This window comes from Cucurbita pepo, chromosome LG04, assembly GCF_002806865.2.
Source record: "Cucurbita pepo subsp. pepo cultivar mu-cu-16 chromosome LG04, ASM280686v2, whole genome shotgun sequence".
Classification (NCBI taxonomy): domain Eukaryota; kingdom Viridiplantae; phylum Streptophyta; class Magnoliopsida; order Cucurbitales; family Cucurbitaceae; genus Cucurbita; species Cucurbita pepo.
Genome location: NC_036641.1, coordinates 7,400,318 through 7,419,301, shown reverse-complemented (window position 1 = coordinate 7,419,301; position 18,984 = coordinate 7,400,318). Strand labels below are relative to the sequence as shown.

Here is an 18,984-nt window from a genome sequence, read left to right as displayed (position 1 = left end):
ATCTTCGAAAAGGAAATTCTCGGGAATAACCGATGTGGGACGAAATTCAAGAAAAGGTCAACAGAGACGAGGAAATTAGTCCGTCGAGAAGATCGCCGCCGTCCACGGCAGCCGATCACTTTGCTCCGAGATTCGATGGGTTGCGATTCATTGAAACTCTCGTCACTGCTCATAGATGATAAGCTTCGGATTTAGCCAATGTAACGATTCAAAAGATTATTTATAAAATTTTATCGATTAAATTTTAATGAACTAAATTTATAATTTAACCTATCCCTCGCTATCTTATTATACTTGATGCATTGAGATTATTTAAAAGATTTAATTTAATATATTAAATATTTAAAAGAAGAAATATATTTATTGTATTTAATATTTTAGATTTAAATTAGTTAAATATATATTATAATATTTCAATATGATTAAAATAAAAAAAATAATCTTATAAATTCTAATTCTTTGAAATTTTCTCTTAAGAAGCTTCTACAAACTTTGACCTTTAACCGCTATCATAACCGCTATTACGGTTGAAAGAGCTAAACCAAATAGATTGACCGCTATCATAATTTTTTACCATTTAATATTTACAGCCCACAAAACGTGGAAACCTGTTCTTCTACAAAAACTCGAAAGTTCATAGGTTAAACTTTCCGTTCAATCATAAAAAATTATAATAAACATTTAATAAGTAGCTTTCATATCCCAATCCCACCAAAGTCACGGTTAACCGATCAAACAAACACAGAAAGATTCAAAACCTTCGTCGTATAAAGAAAGACAACAAAACGGGGAACGTAAGATAAAGAACTTTCCGTTCCCCTTTCGTGTTCTAAAGCAATACATGGAGCATAAATATGAGAGCGAGAGCAAGAGCGAGAGAGTAGAGTCGGGACCGAGTTTGACGGAGCGAACGAGCCGAAGATAAACTGATGTGGCCACTCCCATCTTGAGAAAGGAGGGGTTTGCCACACTCCAGGCCTTGTTCTCCACCCTTGCATTGATTGGCAAAGAGGCCAGGTGGGTATTGGCCGTAGAGGTTAATGTAACTGAACATTGTGGTGGCGCAGTTGTTGGTCCGGTCGTTCAATTCTTCCACAAAGCTGCAGCAGAACTCCAACAATGCGTGGCAGCACGACGTCGCTGGGTACTTCGGCCCTTTGCATTGGCTTGTCAAGATCGTGTAATTTTGCGCTTCCATGTCCACCGTACATTCTGTCGAATCCCGACACAAAACAAACAACAGTTTATGCTCAAATTAGACAATATCATATTATCTCCATTGTCCCGAACAATCGTCTCTGCTTAATGGGTAGTTCAAAATGTATCAAATTTATAACTTAACCTTAACGTCCTATCGAATTACACAAAACAAACGAGAATTTAGGCTCAAATTAGATAGTATCATATTCCGTTGTCCTAAAAAATCGTCTCCACTTAATGGGTAGTTTACTTTAACCTTAACCTCATATCCAACCAGAACACGAAAAGTTTATGCTCAAATTAGACAAAACAAACGAGAGTTTATACTCAAATTAGATAGTATCATATTAACATGGCCGGAGGTCCATTGTTCGTCTCCGCTTAATGGGTAGTTTAAAAGATATCAAATTTATAACTTAACCTCAGATCCAACCACAAAAAAGTCTATGCTCAAATTAGACAGTATCATATTATTGTGGACCGAGGTCTGTTCTCCACTTAATGGGTAGTTCAAAATGTATTAAATTTATAACTTTACTAACGTGTCAGATCGAGACAAAACAAACTAGAGCTGTTGTCCCAAACAATTGTCTCTACTTCATGGGTAGTTCAAAATGTATCAAATCTATAACTTAACGTTAGATTGAATGGAACACGAAAAATTTATGCTTAAACAAGACAAAACAGAGAGTTGATGCTTATCATGGTTTGTTGTCTGGAATAATTGTTTCCGCTTAATGGGTAGTTCAAAAGGTATGAAATTTATAACTTGGGTTCGTGTTCGTGTTCATGTTCGGTAGAATAGATCGAAGCGGAACACGAAACAGGCGAAACGGGTAAAAGGGGTTACCTTTTTGGGCTTGAAGAAGGGAACGTCCAGTTGGTTTACCAGCTATGAGGGCCTCATCTGCAAATACAAACAAATCAAAACCCTAAAAGGAAAATAAATGAAAATAAAAAAATAAAAAAAAATAAAAAAAAAGAGAGAGAGAAGAAATTACAAGAGAGGACGTTGGAGTAAGTGAGGGAAATGAAGAGACAGAAAAGGACAAAATAAAGGCAACTTTGACTCGACGCCATGGCTCTGCAACTTTTTGGATTTTCCGTCGAGCAGCTGCGGCGGCGATGGCGGTGGAGCTTTTTATCTCCGCCTGCAGATGGCTGTGAATCAAGGAATTCTTGTTTTTGTGTGTTTTTTGGTAAAAGGGTGTTTTGGGATTCATTTTGTTGGGAAAAGGAGAGGAATTTGTAGGGAGGAGAGTGAAAATTTGCATGAAATGAGTTGAGTCCATTGCCTTCTCCTCTTATTGCCACCAACCACCCCTAACTTTTTGTATCCATGTAGTTTTGTTAGGTTAATGGTTGTGTCCGCCACGTGTTCCATTTTGGTCTCTATGGTTTTAGCTTTTGTTGATATGTTTGTTTTTATCCATATGCTCCCCATGTTCTAGGAATGATAGCACCCTAAGGATATTGTAATGCCCCAGATCCACCGCTACTAGATATTGTCCTATTTGGACTTTCCTTTTCGGGCTTCCCCTCAAGTCATCCACTGGTGGCAGATATTATCCTCTTTGGACTTTCTCTTTCGGGCTTCTAAAACACGTCTGTTAAGGGAAGGTTTCCACACCCTTATAAATGGTGGTTTGTTCTCCTCATCAACCAATGAGACATCACAATCCACCCCCCTTCGGGGCCCAACGTCCTCGTTGACACTCTTTCCTTCCTCCAATTGATGTCGGACCACCCCCAAATCCACCCCGTTTAGGGCCCAGCGTCCTTACTGGCACACCACCCTTGTGTCTACCCCCCTTCGGGGAATAGCCAGAAGGCTGGATCCACCTCCTTTAGGGCCCAGCGTCCTTACTGGCACACCACCCTTGTGTCTACCCCCCTACGGGGAACAGCGATAAGGCTGGCACATCGTCCGGAACTTGGCTCTAATACCCCTAAATCCACCCCCTTTAGGACCCAGCGTCCTTATTGGCACACCGCCCTTGTGTTTACCCCTCTTCGGAGAAGAGCGAGAAGGTTGACACATCGTCTGAAACATGGCTCTGCTACCATTTGTAACGCCCCAGATCCACTGCTAGCAGATATTGTCTTCTTTGGGCTTTCCCTTTCGAGCTTCCCCTCAAGGCTTTAAAACGCGTCTGCTAGGAGAAGGTTTTCACACCCTTATAAACGGTGGTTTGTTCTCCTCCTCAACCAATGGGACATCATAGATATGCTCCACATAAGGTCAAGAATGAGAGAAAAAACTTGCATGACATCACGAGCATAGCTCAACTATTCGAATCCTAAATATTTCATTTTCCTACCTTAATGTGTTTTAATATTTTTTTAAAAATAAAATCTTTTGTTTTAAATGACGTTTCTTATTCATGAAGTTATGATCCATGAATATGATAGCTAGACTTTTTATAACGTTTTTTTGTACGTGGTGACAGCCCATATTATTAAAAGTCTGAGACTTTTCGTACCGTAACAACCCATGTTAACAATACAAAAACTAAAGCAAAAATTAAAAACAATAACGAGAAGTTGAAACGTTACCAGCTAAATCTGTATATGAGCTCCCACATCAGTTGAAGAGGGGAACGAGACATTCCTTATAAAGGTATAGAAACCTCTCTCTAATACACGCGATACGTAATGGGTCAAAGCGGACAATATCTACTAGCGGTAGACTTCGGTTGTTACATCGTCTCTTAAAGAACTAAGAAATACACGACAATTTTATTAACCTCGATGAAGCTCTAAATTTCTTCAATCCAAACACGATAGCGAGCATAATTTCTTGCAATCTTTTGACATCGTTTTAAAGTCAATTCACCGACTCAATTATACCTAATTTTCTTCGTATTTCGTTCATGATATTTGAGGGGTACCACTAATATGCTTATGTAATTCATATCTCTTCCTCTTAATAATCAATTTTAAGTTGACTTTTCTCTCATTTCTTTTGATATTAACTTGAATTTACAAAGTCAACTCTCCATACATATTTTGTTGGTCAACTTATTATTAGTGGTTGATAATGGGGAATCTAAGGTGCAATATTTTAAAATTTATGTAATAATCAACAAATACATGCATCATTTTAAATTAAATTTCATTTCTTTCGTTTTGGGTACTAGAAATGTCCATTTTACCCTCAGGGGTCGGGACCCTGCGATAACTCGCCTCGAATGAGGTCGAACGAGGAGGAAATTCCCCATTTAAACGGAGAATGGGGGAGGAAGTGGAGAATATTTTTTCCCGTTAGATAAATGGGGCTGGAGACGAGATTATATTCTCTGTCTTCTCCCTGTCCTATGGACATCTCTAGTGGGTATAAAAAATATAGTAACGAGAGCTTACACTCAAAGTGGACAATATCGTACTATTGTAGCGGTTCTTGTCCTTAACTATATATATATATATGTGAAAAATACCCTTAATTATGAAGTTACAGCCACCGAAAAGAAATGTGCACATTATTCGTATAAATAGTGATTTTTAGTTCTTTTAAGTCTTTCTTAGTCATTGTATTCTCGGGATTGCTCTCATTCGGATATAGTCTTAGTTCATTCATATATCCCTCATTTACTCGGGTGTCACGATATATAAGTTTACCAGCTCAATTAAATTAATTTATACTCATAAATGTTAAATGATTAAAAGAGTTAATCAAAATTATTATTATTATTATTTAACAAAAATCATAAACTATTACTTATTAGAACGAAATATATATATTTTAAAATAATTATTAAAATAATTAATTTAACGAAAATATGATATATCGGGAAATTGCCACGTGCGGATAGATATTCTAGAATGTGAATTAATTATTTGAAAAAATAAAATTGTCTAAATGGAGCAATGACAGGCCACCACGTTTACAAATTATTCCACTTGACGAATTTACCCTCACCTTTAAATAACTTTATTGTTTTTTTAAACTAAATTAATAAAAATAAAAATAAAAAACTTTTTATCTCAAAAATACCCTTAAATTTTAACCTAATGGAGGCACTGAAAAAAGAACGTACACTGTATAATGCTTTAAAACGTGTCTTAATCACCATATCTTTAAGAACAGTCTCGTTTGAATGTGATATCGGTTTCTTCACGTACTCTTAATTTACTTTAGAGCCACACGCCCACCTGTTTCTGTCTCGGTTCGACCCCAGACTGTTTCTATAGCAAGAAATTTTCCGCTTATATCTCGGAGTGGCGTCCCTACGAACAAAATTAAGTATAATTAGTTTTCCTTCTATTCCAAGAAAAGGCAAATACAAACATTGCACATGGTCTCTTGTGCAAAATAATTGTTCTTTTTCTCATAATATTTAAATAAAAATTTTATATTTTGCAACATTATTGTATCTTATAATGCACTCTTATACACTAAAATTCTTAAATTCATTTAATTAATATTTACTTTTTTTTTAATTAAATAAAAACACTTATTATTAATATTATCTTTGTATTAGTTACCTTTCTTTTTACTATTATATATATATATACATACATACATATATATATATATATATATATACATACATACATACATATGCATATACATGTATATATATATGCATATATACACACACATGTATATATATATATACATATAAACATGCATATATATACATACATATATTTACATACATACATATATATATATATACATACATACATACATATGCATATATATTTATATATATATATGCATTATATGTATGTACATATGATATATGTACACATATATATACATATATATACACACATATGTGTATATATATATATGTGTGTGTGTGTGGTTGAAGCTTCTAGAAGGAATCAACATCAATAATTAAAATCTAAAAAAATAAGCAATCTTCTAGAACCCAACAATTTTTTTAGTGAATTTAATTTATTAATTTCTTCAATTTCTCAATTATTTCTTAATAGAGTCAAATTTTAATTATAACCATTTAATAATGATTTGATTTTGAATTAATACTTTCAATTAAATATATATATATATATATATATATATATTTAGTATTTCAAGAAAATAATTACAATTTTATAATTTTAATTTTCTTGATAAAATAAATAAACAAAATTAGAGAAAAAAAATTAATTAATTAATTTGACTACTGGCATTTTAATATTGGGTATGGTCTTCAAGATTGAAAAAAACGTCTTTATTCAACAAATACAAAATAATGGTTATTGATGTTTAAAGTTATTTAAATTTTATAATCTGAAAATTAAAAAATTAAATTGGTTTAAATAAATTAAAAATTAAGAATTATATTTTAAAGTTTGGTTGAAATTGGAGGAAAGATTGGGATAATGACACGTAGCAGTGAGATTTTCTTTTTTTGAATTAAATTATTATTATTATTATTATTTTGTTGAAAATTAAAAGAACGAAGAGTAAACGGTGTTGAAATTTAGCGCCTTTAAATCTCTGCGTTGAGGACTCTTCCCTCTCATCTTCCTTCACGTTCTTCAATTTCTTCTTCTTCTTCTTCTTCTTCGATTCGAATTTTCCTCTGATTTCGCTCTTTTTCTTTGATTGTTTGCGGCGATTTTCCATTGGAGCTCTGTGATTTAGCGGCACGAAGTTTCATAGCCCTAAATTTTACGATCTACTTCTCAACTCAATTCCAGTGCGTCTCTGAATCGAATCGGTAATTTCCTCGTCTCAAATTTTGGTATGTTAGGAAATGGAACTTGAAGATTTCGAGTGTTGAACTTGATTGTTTTTTTATCTTCTTCTGTGGCCGATTCTTGATCGGAAAGTGTTCTTCCATCTTCAATTGAAATTTTAATTTTCGACTTAATGAAGGAACCGCTCTATGGCTTGGAAATGAAGTTAGTTTCCTGTTTTCGTTATGAAATTCTAAAGACTTTTCATCGGAAGAAGATTTGATAGCTCATAGTTCTAACTGCATAAAGATTCAGTGTTCTATCTGCATGTTTACTTGATTTTCTATGTGACTGGTCTTTGAAATCCATTTCAGATTGTTAGAAATGTTCTAGAAATCTGGATTTAGATATGGATTTGCTTGTTTTAGAAGTGATAGTTTAGTTTGGAGGTCGAATCTTTATTTAATAGAGAGGAAATTGCCAATTCCGTGAAGAGTTCTAATCCAAATGTCATTATCTGCTGACTCTTCCATGTTTGGTTTTTTTGTTTTCTATTGATTAACGTGCGGAATTACTCAAGATTTATTTATGTTAGATCTGAATATGGATAGTTTAAATCCAGAAACGTTTCTAGAAGGTCAACTCCCAAATAGAATTTAAATTTTTTGGATTGGCTCTTGCTTTAAGTATGCAGGCGGAGGCATTAACCATGGGTTTGTCTTTATAACATTCTCAAGAGCTCTTAATCTCCTTGGCCCTATCTTTCCTTGGGGTTGAAGGTATTCATTGTTGTAAAAAGAGCCAGAACAAGTTCATCTTCTTCATGTGCATATGAATTTACTTGTTCTTGTTGTCCTGTTCTATTTATATCATCTCTATTTCTTCAATTCTGCATTAGTTTTGTGGGTTTTGATCCAAAATTGATCTGAAATTTTATGATTTGGCAGTTTTGGTATCTCAGAAGGGTTCTTTACTACAGAGTATATGGACATGGAGCAGTACTTTGAGGAGATTAGTTCATTTGGAGAAAACAAGTCTTCTGTGGAGAATTGGAAATTAGCTTTGGATGCCATGGCAGAAACTCAATGTGATTCCTCTGGGCTATTTGACTGTAACATATGCTTAGAGACTGTGAAAGATCCTGTTGTTACACTTTGTGGCCATCTCTTTTGCTGGCCCTGTATTTACAAATGGCTTCATTTTCAGGACAGCTCTACAGAAAAACAAGGCCAACGACTCCAGCAATGTCCGGTTTGTAAGGCGGAAGTTTCTGATGCTACACTAGTCCCGCTCTATGGCAAAGGTGAAACCCAAGATCCATTCGAAAGCAAGAATTCGCAGCTTGGAATCGTCGTCCCTCGTCGGCCTCAAGGACCTGCTTGCTTTGAGTCACCAAGGGCAACCTCTCACCCTTACCCTCACCCTGTTCTTCAATTCCAGCAAGGAAATTTATCAGATCAGTCGAACATTTACTATGCTGAAGGAGTATTCGGAGAAATGGTTTATGCGAGAATGTTCGGTGCGATAACGAATCTATATTCATATCCGAACTCGTATCCTCTTGTGTGGAGCAGTAGTCCTAGGATCAGAAGGCATATTTTGCAGACGGATGAATCACTCAACAGAATCTGTATCTTTCTTTTCTGTTGCTCAATTATCTGTCTTCTATTGTTCTGAGGCGTAGGTTTTTGGTTTTTGTCTCCGACCCATTGTAAAAGAATCGTAGTTCGAACACTGCATGATTGCGGATCGAGTCTGATGTAGGTGTGGCTGAGTGTTGGTGGCGATGTTGCCCCTTTGCCTGCCCTTCTTTTGCAGTTGATGTAAATAATAATTTTGCTTACAGCCTCATTTACATGGATTCTATTGCATTCTTGACTCTTGGATAACTTGATTGGCCAGTTTCAAACTAACAAAACAGATATTGAAATCGCGGTGCATGGACCGCTTTCGGAGCAAGTACCTAAAAGATTTGGTAGATCTCTTTTCAAGTTAACCATATCTTAAATTGTCAATAAACAATCCATGTGAATCAAGCATTGAAAAGATGACAAAAAAACATCACCTTCTATTGTGGGTCGAAACAGTCGAAACAGGGGTAATGGACCGAGTCTAAGGTCGACAATCCATGGCTATGGCATCCTAGAGCTGTTGGTAGCCAACAGTTCAAATCAAACATATAGACTTGACTCTAGAGATTGCACTCAGCACCCTGTTTTTGACTTCTCTTAATTGTTTATGATATCATAAAGATTGATAGAGGCCATAACTTTAACAAACAAACAATCTAAATCTGAAAAAGACATTCATTTCTTCGTTCTTCACTTCAACCTTCTTGGTAAAAGGTTCTAAAATAATATGGTAATAGGTGTGGTAATAGATCAGCTTACTATTGCTTTTGGTCAATCAAAACTACAATTAAAAGATTAACCAACCAATCAAAATCAGTCGAAAACCCATCAAAACCCTGTAAATCAACTAAAACTGTATAAAACTAACTAAAGTCGACTAAGACGGTATAAAACTAACTGAAGTCGACAAGGACTGCATAAAACTAACTAAAGCCGACAAGGACTGCATAAAACTATGAAGTCGATTAAGACTGCATAAAACTAATTAAAGTCGACAAACACTGTATAAAACTAACTAAAGTCGACAAACACGGTATAAAACTAACTAAAGTCGACCATGACTGTATAAAACTAACTAAAGTCGACCAGGACTACATAAAACTAACTAAAGCAGACCATGACTGTATAAAACTAACTAAAGTCGACCAAAACTGTATAAAACTAACTGAAGTCGACTAAGAATGTATAATACTAACTGAAGTCGACAAGGACTGCATAAAACTAACTAAAGTCGACAAGGACTGCACAAAACTAATTAAAGTCGACAAACACTGTATAAAACTAACTAAAGACGACTACGACTGTATAAAACTAACTAAAGTCGACCATGACTGTATAAAACTAACTAAAGTCGACCAAAATGGTATAAAATAACTAAAGTCGACCAGGACTGCATAAAACTAACTAAAGCAGACCAACATTGTATAAAACTAACTAGGGTCGATTAAGACTGCTTAAAACTAATTAAAGTCGACCAACACTGTACAAAACTAACTAAAGTCGACCAAAACTGTATAAAATAACTGAAGATGGATAAGACTGTATAAAACTAACTAAAGTCGACCAAAACTATATAAAACCAAGTAAAGACGACCAAATCCGAAACAACCAACAAATTCCAATTTTCAATTTCTAAAACGAAACTGGTCAGAAAGTACTGCTTCTGCTAGTTGGTTAATGTTCAGTTTCTGCTTGCACTCCAAGCAGAAGCTCCATTTTCTACTAATATGGGAAGAGTCATAGTCAACAAGATTCAAGATTATGCATGTTTCTATCAGAAGCTCCACTTGCAAAAGTCCCTACAGATCTTAAGCAAAAGAGTTCTTGCCCTCTGCTAGTGAAAAGACTAGAGAAACAACATTGAGACTGAATGAAAATATTCCACTTCTTATGTAACGGCCCATATCCACTGCTAGCAGATATTGTCCTCTTTGGGCTTTCCCTTTCGGACTTCCCCTCAAGGCTTTAAAACGCGTCGGCTAGGGGAAGGTTTCCACACTCTTATAAATGGTGGTTTGTTCTCCCCCCAACCAATGTGGGACATCACATCTTATCCTTCTGCTAGTCAAAAGACATGGTGATCGGTGAAATGAAAAATATAATGCATACTCAAATTTTGATTTCCAAGGCTTCACATGGCATACAAGGTGAAAAACAGGTTCAAAGGAAGAAAAAATTGTAGATACCAACTACCTGTACTCTGACTATTAGCAGAAGATAAGATTTCCAAATTACAGAAACTAAATATCTTGAAACTATAGGGATCAAATTTGCAATCTAGCCAAAATTGATACCGTGCTATAACAAGGATGACGGGTGGAGAGGAACAAAAACACTTCACTTCATATCGGAAGTCTCTTCATTCTTTAGCACCTCAGCAAAGTTGAGCTTGTTTAGATCCGAAGCATGATCGATTCTCTCAATATGACCGTCCAGGCCGAATTGATGAAGGGCACTTGACGTTTGGTTGTCACTGTGGATATAATCTACTAATCTATCGTTAATATGTGAGGAGATAATGTTGTGTTTCCCAAGAAGTCTCACAATTTCCTCTGCTGCCTCCACATTTCCATTTGTTTTCAAGTATTCAAGACATGCGGCCAAGGTATAATAATTAGGCTTCCATCCAGGTGGACTAGCTGAAATTGCTTTCTTCATAGCTTCCACTGCCTTCATCGTCTGACCATTGGCATGATATCCAGTTGCTAGTCGGTCCCAAGTGTTTGCTTGTGGCTCCTTGCCATTCTCCATAAGCCTGTTTATATATGCTTCTGCCTTATCCACAAGTCCCTTCTTACAGTAACTATTTACCATCATGTTCGGTATTTTGAAGTCGAAACATGTATCACCTAATTCCCATTCCTTCAAGATTTCTTCAGCACCCTCAATATCATCCAGTTTCATTAATGAACTGATTATACAAAGATATCCTGTATTGTATCTTCTTTTCAGATTAGCGTACAAGTTCCAAACCCGATACACCTGATCCTTATTTCCGATAGCAGCATACAGTGTAATGAGACATTCATATGCAAACCACCTTTGCTTATCACCAATGAGGTGCTCTGATCTCTTCAACATCAGTAAACTTTTATCAGAAAGACCAGCTTTGAAGTATCCATTTGCTACGACGAAATACCCGTGCCAATCCATAGAAATTAGAGGGTCTGCCTCCATCTTCAACAAAAGCTTTTCCATGTTTGTTACATCGGAATTAGCTGCATATGCATTCATACGAATGTTGTATGTAAATCGATCACGAGCAATTCCCATCTCTTCCATCTCTTCTATTAATTCATCAAGTTTTTCATGTTTACCCAGATGAGCATAAAGGCCAAACATGGTATTATAAGGTAGTGGTGTTTTCAAAAATCCTAATTCCCTCATCTTCTCCATGAGTGCCTCTGCCTTTTCCAAATTTTTATCCTCTACGTAACAGTTAAGAAGTGCTCCATAGACCTTATAATCTCTTGAGGATTCCCTGATGCTGTTAAAATACTTCTCTGCTTGTTCCAAGCCATGAACCTTTGAAATTAAGTGCAACTGAATAGCAATGTCCCCTGGTGACGGTTCTTGGTTCCTTTCATTACTTATCCATTCACACAACTGTTGCCAAACGGATATCAATATTGTCAAATAGTGCATAACGAAGACAAATTTTCAGTTTACCATATTGGATGATGAAAGTCCCACATCGGCTAATTTAGGGAATGATCATGGGTTTATAGGGAATGATCATGGGTTTCTAAACAAAGAATACTCTCTCCATTGGTATGAGACCTTTTGGGGAAGCCCAAAGCAAAGCCATGAGAGCTTATGCTCAAAGTGGACAATATCATACCATTGTGAAGAGTCGTGTTCGTCTAACATGCTATCAGAGTCATGCCCTAAGCTTAGTCGTGCCAATAGATTGGTAAATCCTCAAATGTCGAACAAAGGACTCCAAGAAAAAAGGAGTCAGGCCTCCTCGAAGGCAGTAAAAAATGACTAAGACTCCAAAGGAGTCGAGCCTCGATTAAGGGGAGGCGTACTTTGTTCGAGGGGAGGTGTTGGATGATGAAAGTCCCACACCGGCTAATTTAGGGAATGATCATGGGTTTATAAACAAGAATACTCTCTCCATTGGTATGAGGCCTTTTGGGGAAGCCCAAAGTAAAGCCACGAGAGCTTATGCTCAAAGTTGACAATATCATACCATTGTGGAGAGTCGTGTTCGTCTAACATACCATATCTAGATGATCCGATTTCAATGCTTCTACATGAGTGAAGAAGACGAACAACAGAGATGTATGCCAAGTTGCACCAAAATTTCCATACAAAACTATCTCCACAATAGGGAAAGAGAACAATGCCATAACAATAAATGAATATTTAGATGCCATCCACTCTCCTCTTCGATCAATTAGACATTCATTATCATACGAAAGGGCCAGACCAGAAAAAGAAGAGCATTCTAAAGTATCGTACAGAAGTAGTAAAAATTAATATAATTTCAGAACAAGTGGTACCTGCAGAGCATGGTTGAAGCGACGGAACCTCCTGAGCTGCTTGATGAGCTTTTGGAGATCAGATTGCTTGACTTCTCGGCCTTCTTCTACCCACTGATCCAGCACGCTAACAATGGAGATTCGAGGATCGCCTGCCTGAGAAACTCTTAGGTAGAGAGAATCCTCTGGACTTCGAAAAGAAGTTGATCCTGAAGTTGAGTAGAATAGAGGCCGCAAGATCCTTGAATTGCAGTAACAACGCCATGGCTGCAAGGAATGGAGCTTCATCATGGTCAGTCACAGCACTGAGGAGCCGACGGGAGTTTCAGGCGGAGGGGTTAGGAGGGTTTGCGATCGCAACATTGGTGGCTCCATGGGCCTTCTACAGTGGCCCAGCCCATCAATTTAGGGCTCACTTTTCATCATTTAGGTTAATTTTTTATTAATTAAATTAATTTTAAGAACTCTAAAATTAAGTTAGACTCATCCTTTCTTTCCTTTTTAATGAAAAAAAAATCATTAAATTCCAAATTATCACGTCATTATTTATAAATTAATAAATTTTACATTTATGATCATTTATAAATTCATATATGTTTCAAATTTAATTTAAATGCAAACATGAAAAATTGGTATTACACCCAGGAATGAGTAATGTGACTATATATTGTCGGGGCCATTAGGTGCCAAATTCGGATTTTGAATTTTGATTTGAATCTTAAGTTACAAAATTGTATCAAAGTGGTTCCTCTTTCAATAAGATGTGGTTCGGGGATGAATCAGGGTAGAAGGTAGAGGACACGTGACACACATTTTGATCTGAATCCTAGGCATGAATCATTACAAATGGTATCAGAGAGATTGTGATGTCCCACATTGGTTGGGGAGGAGAATAAACCACCAGTCATAAGGGTGTGGAAACCTTCCCCTAGCAAACGCATTTTACTCGAAAGGGAAAGTCCAAAGAGGACAATATTTGCTAGCGGTGGATCTGGGTCGTTACAAATGGTATCAAAGTCATACACCAAACGATGTGTCAGCCTTGTCGCTGTTCCCCGAAGGGGGTAGACACGAGGTGGTGTGCCAGTAATGACGCTGGCCCCAAAGGGGGTGGATTTGGGGGCGGTCCCACATCTTTTGGAGGAAGGAAAGAGTGCCAGCGAGAACGTTGGGCCCTAAAGGGGGTGGATTGTGATGTTCCACAATGGTTGTGGAGGAGAACAAACCACCATTTATAAAAGGGTGAAAACCTTCCCCTAGCAGACACGTTTTAAAGCCTCGAGGGGAAGCCCGAAAGGGAAAGCCCAAAGAGGACATGGGTCGTTACAGAGATACGCCCAAAGAGGACATGGGTCGTTACTCGGGCAAGCCCAAAGAGGAAATGGGTCATTACAGAGATACATCTCTCTCCATAAGATATTTCCCGTGAAAGGGAAAGCCCAAAGAGGACATGGGTCGTTACAGAGATACATCTCTCTCCATAAGATATGGTTTAGGGATGAACCAAAGTGGAACCAAAACCACATGCATACGAGAACGATCATGAGTATAAAAAGAAACGAAAGTCATTACCAGTAGAATCTTTGATTTTTTTTTTTTTTTTTTTAAGTTCATATAAGAAACATATAAAATGATGGAATGGAAGAAAAAAAAAAAGTGGCACGTGCGAGCCAACTCAAGTCTATGGTACACCAAGGTGGATACGTGTAATGGGATAGTGGTGGAAATTCCATTCCCAGTCACGTGCGGGAAAAAGAAAAATAATAATTAATAAAATTATCGTGTAAACTATATAGTAAAATGATTAATTAGAGTTAATTTTAATGTCAAGCTCCATAGGGTCACATGATAATGATAATGATATGATATTAAATCATATTAATATCTCCTTATAAACATTTACAGCATAATATAATTTTAATAACAAAATAATGGAATAATTGCATTTATTAAAATAATAAAAAGCAATTATTGGAGTAATTTCCGGTTATAAAGACAGGCACGTGGCAGATTGGACATTCGATTCAACAACGTCCAATATTCTTCCACATGCATTCTAAAGTCATAATATCCTTTCCCTTTTATTTTATTTATTTATTTATTTATTTATTTATTTATTTATTCCACACATGGATTTGAGAATCAACTCTCTTTTCCTTTTTCTTTTCCACTTTTATTTTTTTATTAATTTTTTTAACCTTTTTTTTATCCATAGTAGGTAAAAAAAAAATCTAATATGACCAAAAATATCAAAATTTTAAAGTTTTGTTCATAAGCCACCGACACTCGGGTTTTGTTTTCGGATGTAAGGTCATAATCAAAATATAATATAATTTAATATGTATACTGTGTTTGATATTAGGGTTTTGTTTTCGGATATAAGGTCGTAATCACACTGTAAGTGAGATATTATTACTATAATTTGGGTTTTGTTTTTGGACATAAGATCGTATCGTGTTTCCGTGAGATGTGAATTTTACCAAGAGTAGCTAGATATTTGTTCAAAGGTTAGTCCTCCTCTTGTTCACTAGCAGTGTTTGAACACGAGTTAACTTACAAAAGAACGAAGAAAATCATGTGGGAGAAAATGGGTCGTTGAATATAAATAGGGCAAAAATAAACCCTTTTTCGTCTGGGTATTTTTGTCGTGTTCTGTGGAAAAATATGACGATGTTCGTCTAGATCTCAGCAGAACTATCGGTTTTAGAAAAATAACGACAGAGTTTGTTTTGGATTGTTTTATCGTCGAGATCAGATAGTGATTCGTGGTAAGAAACCAAATTGTAGTAGATGAAGATTCAAGGCGTAGAAAATTTTAGTCTTTGCGTGACGTTGCCAAATGAAACGAAACGTTTAAAATTATATATATAAAAAATAAACTTTTAGATTAATATATTATCTTCAAATTTATTTATTTATTTTATTAAAAAAAAACTCAAATAATTCAGAAAGAAAGCAAAGCATCATTAGTGGAAAAAGGCAGTGCACGTGATCGATGGGGCAAAGCATCTCACAACCCAACAAATAATTGCTTCAAAGGTCAACAAAATCTGTAAAATCACCAACTCTCAAAACGACGTCGTTCCCAATTCCCAACCGCCATTTCATTTTTCGACCGTTATCGTTTCGCCCAACCCCAATAAATAAATAAATAAATAAATAAATAAATTTATTAACGGTCAGGACGAAAACGACGACGTAATATCTGTTGGATTGTCATCCAAGCCGGCACCCGAAATTCTTGCCATAACTGCCGGTGGGCCCATTTATTATTGATACCCATTGGCCCACCGTAATTAAACCAAAAAATGAGGGCAAAATCGTCATTTCGTACAAATAATATTATATTTACACACATTATAAAACCTTCTTTAATTCCAACTTCCTTGGCATCTCAAAAACTGTCGGCAGGGCGCTGTGGACCGACAACTACTTTTCCACTGTTTTTTTTCCCAACCTGGTAGTTCACGGCGTCGCCGCCGACTTACAACCACCGTCAACATGCAGCTCCGCCGTGGCCATGCTACATTTTCGTCTTGTGGGTACTTATGGAGTGGGATAATGTTGGTGAATATGGTCGTAATGGGGAAGTTTCTTCTCGTTGAATCAGCTCGGCCTCAAAACCGTACGTCAGCTTCTCATTGGCTCCCCGCCACCGCCACTTGGTACGGCAGCCCGGAAGGCGACGGCAGCGACGGTTGGTAAAATTAATTACTCAGTAATTTTTTAGAACCTAATTCAATTGCTAATTAAACTTTAATAGATTTTTACTCGAGAGAATTTTATTGATATTTTTTAGTCACGAACGTATGAATTTGAGTCGTAATTTTGGAGGCGTAATGGTTTCAGGTGGGGCATGTGGGTATGGTAGTTTGGTGGATGTGAAGCCATTTAAGGCAAGAGTTGGTGCAGTGAGCCCTGTCTTATTCAAGGACGGTGAAGGATGTGGCGCATGCTATAAAGTCCGTTGCTTGGACCGAACCATATGCTCCAAACGAGCCGTTACCATAATAGTCACCGACGAGTGTCCCGGTGGCTATTGCTCCAATGGTCGCACCCACTTTGATCTTAGTGGCGCCGCTTTCGGCCGCATGGCTGTCGCGGGTGCCCACAGCCGTCTTCGTGACCGAGGCAAACTCTCAGTCGCTTACCGACGGTAAAGTTCTAATCTTTTGATTAAAATTATAATATCTTAATTGAGCTATACTCATGTTGATACAAAATTTTTAACAGGACTCCATGTTTGTATCGTGGGAAGAACATAGCCTTCCATGTAAACGAAGGTTCTACCGATCATTGGCTCTCGCTTTTAGTCGAGTTCGAGGATGGTGATGGAGATATTGGTTCGATGCAAATCAAACAAGTAAGCTTTTAATATCTGATTATTTACGTGATTGTGATCTGTAACATTTATATTAAATCGTTTAATGTTTATACAAACATAATAAATGTAATAACTATAGTATAATAAACTATATATTATAATGGGGAGATGTATCCATGTGACAAAGGGGCCACAATAGAGAAAAAATATCAAATTCAAAAAAGGGTAAGAGACAACACATAGTGAGCACGTTGAAATATAATGATATAGTTTAATTTTGGGTTGTCGCCATCTCATTTTGACTTTAATATACTTAAAAACTATATATTAAAAAAAATACATTATAGTTTAATAACTTTAGCTCGATATGATATGATAACGATGTGCAGGCAAAGTCGAGCGAGTGGATGGAAATGGCACACGTGTGGGGGGCGACGTGGTGCATAAATGGAGGACCTTTAGAGGGGCCATTCTCGGTGAAGCTAACCACGTTATCCACTGCCAAGACTCTCTCGACTAGAGATGTTATCCCGAAGAATTGGTCACCAAAGGCTACTTATACTTCCCGCTTGAACTTTTTATAAGAAATTAATATTTTATTTTAAGAGAGAAAAAAAAATTAAATAATAGTAATAATAATGTTTGGGTATTATCGTTTAGAAGTGGTAGCCATCTCCAAAGGGAGAGAGAGCGTATGTATTTTTGTTTATGTCTGTGTTAATTTTACTATGCATTTATATATATATATATATTTAATTTTGTAATTATAGTTTCACTCGAGTACGTTGGTGTTGGCATTGAATCTCGTTAAATTGAAGTCCACGACCCGAAAAAGTTTGAACTTTTGGGTTGGAGGCAGATTAACAGGCTATCAAGGTAGAAGATTGATCACGTGCTCAAAAGCCCGGTAAAGTTATCTCTTCCTAAATGAATATCGACAACAAACTATAAGCTTCTACGAGGAGCGATAATTAAAAGGGCCCAAATTTTAAAGATAAACAATGATTTATCGAGACGTTTTCTTAACCTTACAATAGCGGAATAGATATTATTAAAAAAAACAAAAATAAAGACGGGACACGTTAAATAAAGATAAAGGACATAAAGTCATCACCTCACATGCCAAATATATATATATATAGTGTGACCACGTAAAACATGGGAGGCTAAGATAGGATAACACTGGATAATATGTTGGATTTGGGCACATGGGGCTCGGCTAAGTGAGCGATTTCAGTGTTGACGACATATCTCTTTGTAGATATTTGATTCAAAAGTTAGGATTTTATTTGATAATCATTGTTAAAATATCATCACTGACTCAATAGGTTCCGTGGTTCGAGAACGAGGATTGAATACCTACCAAGCTCGATGAGTCAAAGCTACAAACTATTATTCCTTCGTTAAAGCAGCCTATTTATACTCACACTAGATCTACCCCACCTCGGGTGGAGAAGGGAACGAAGCAAGGGTGTGAAAACCTCTCTCTAATATACAGGTTTTGAATCGTGAAGCTGACAGGAATACGTAAATGATAGTTTTACAAAGCGGACTCCTTGGTCAACATGAGTGTGTTGTCACGACTTCTCTACGCCATGTTTGCAACCACCCCTCACGACCTCTGTTTTCATGGCCACCACGTCCTCTCGTGTGTGAGTAAGAGGTTATTCTCCTCCTCAAGTTAAAACCACTAACAATCCTCCACTCAAAC

General features: G+C 36.6%; 4 protein-coding genes across 6 annotated transcripts; 2 read left to right on the top strand and 2 right to left on the bottom strand.

The window, feature by feature from the left end:
- Window positions 1-684: 684 nt before the first annotated feature.
- On the bottom strand, window positions 685-2,280 carry LOC111792942 (GPI-anchored protein LLG2-like). Its single transcript, XM_023674574.1, has 3 exons — window positions 2,202-2,280; window positions 2,051-2,107; window positions 685-1,212 (listed from the first exon to the last, which is right to left on the bottom strand). The coding sequence occupies exons 1-3, from the start codon at window positions 2,278-2,280 to the stop codon at window positions 830-832; spliced, it is 519 nt and encodes a 172-aa protein (XP_023530342.1). The 3' UTR covers window positions 685-829.
- Window positions 2,281-6,622: 4,342 nt separating this feature from the next.
- Window positions 6,623-8,692, top strand: LOC111792229 (E3 ubiquitin-protein ligase RMA1H1-like). Of its 3 annotated transcripts, none has more exons than XM_023673576.1 (2): window positions 6,623-6,872; window positions 7,779-8,692. In XM_023673576.1, the coding sequence occupies exon 2, from the start codon at window positions 7,816-7,818 to the stop codon at window positions 8,506-8,508; it is 693 nt and encodes a 230-aa protein (XP_023529344.1). In that variant the 5' UTR covers window positions 6,623-6,872; window positions 7,779-7,815; the 3' UTR covers window positions 8,509-8,692. The 3 variants fall into 3 exon arrangements, with proteins under 3 accessions (XP_023529344.1, XP_023529346.1, XP_023529345.1); XM_023673578.1 differs by having other exon boundaries at window positions 6,623-6,896; XM_023673577.1 differs by lacking the exon at window positions 6,623-6,872 and adding an exon at window positions 6,907-7,610.
- Window positions 8,693-10,543: 1,851 nt separating this feature from the next.
- LOC111793986 (pentatricopeptide repeat-containing protein At2g20710, mitochondrial-like) lies at window positions 10,544-13,309 on the bottom strand. Its single transcript, XM_023676081.1, has 2 exons — window positions 12,971-13,309; window positions 10,544-12,068 (listed from the first exon to the last, which is right to left on the bottom strand). The coding sequence occupies exons 1-2, from the start codon at window positions 13,238-13,240 to the stop codon at window positions 10,800-10,802; spliced, it is 1,539 nt and encodes a 512-aa protein (XP_023531849.1). The 5' UTR covers window positions 13,241-13,309; the 3' UTR covers window positions 10,544-10,799.
- Window positions 13,310-16,346: 3,037 nt separating this feature from the next.
- On the top strand, window positions 16,347-17,997 carry LOC111793578 (expansin-B3-like). Its single transcript, XM_023675527.1, has 4 exons — window positions 16,347-16,646; window positions 16,799-17,105; window positions 17,183-17,312; window positions 17,663-17,997. Exons 1-4 carry the CDS (start codon window positions 16,451-16,453, stop codon window positions 17,855-17,857), a joined length of 828 nt encoding a protein of 275 aa, XP_023531295.1. The 5' UTR covers window positions 16,347-16,450; the 3' UTR covers window positions 17,858-17,997.
- Window positions 17,998-18,984: the final 987 nt, after the last annotated feature.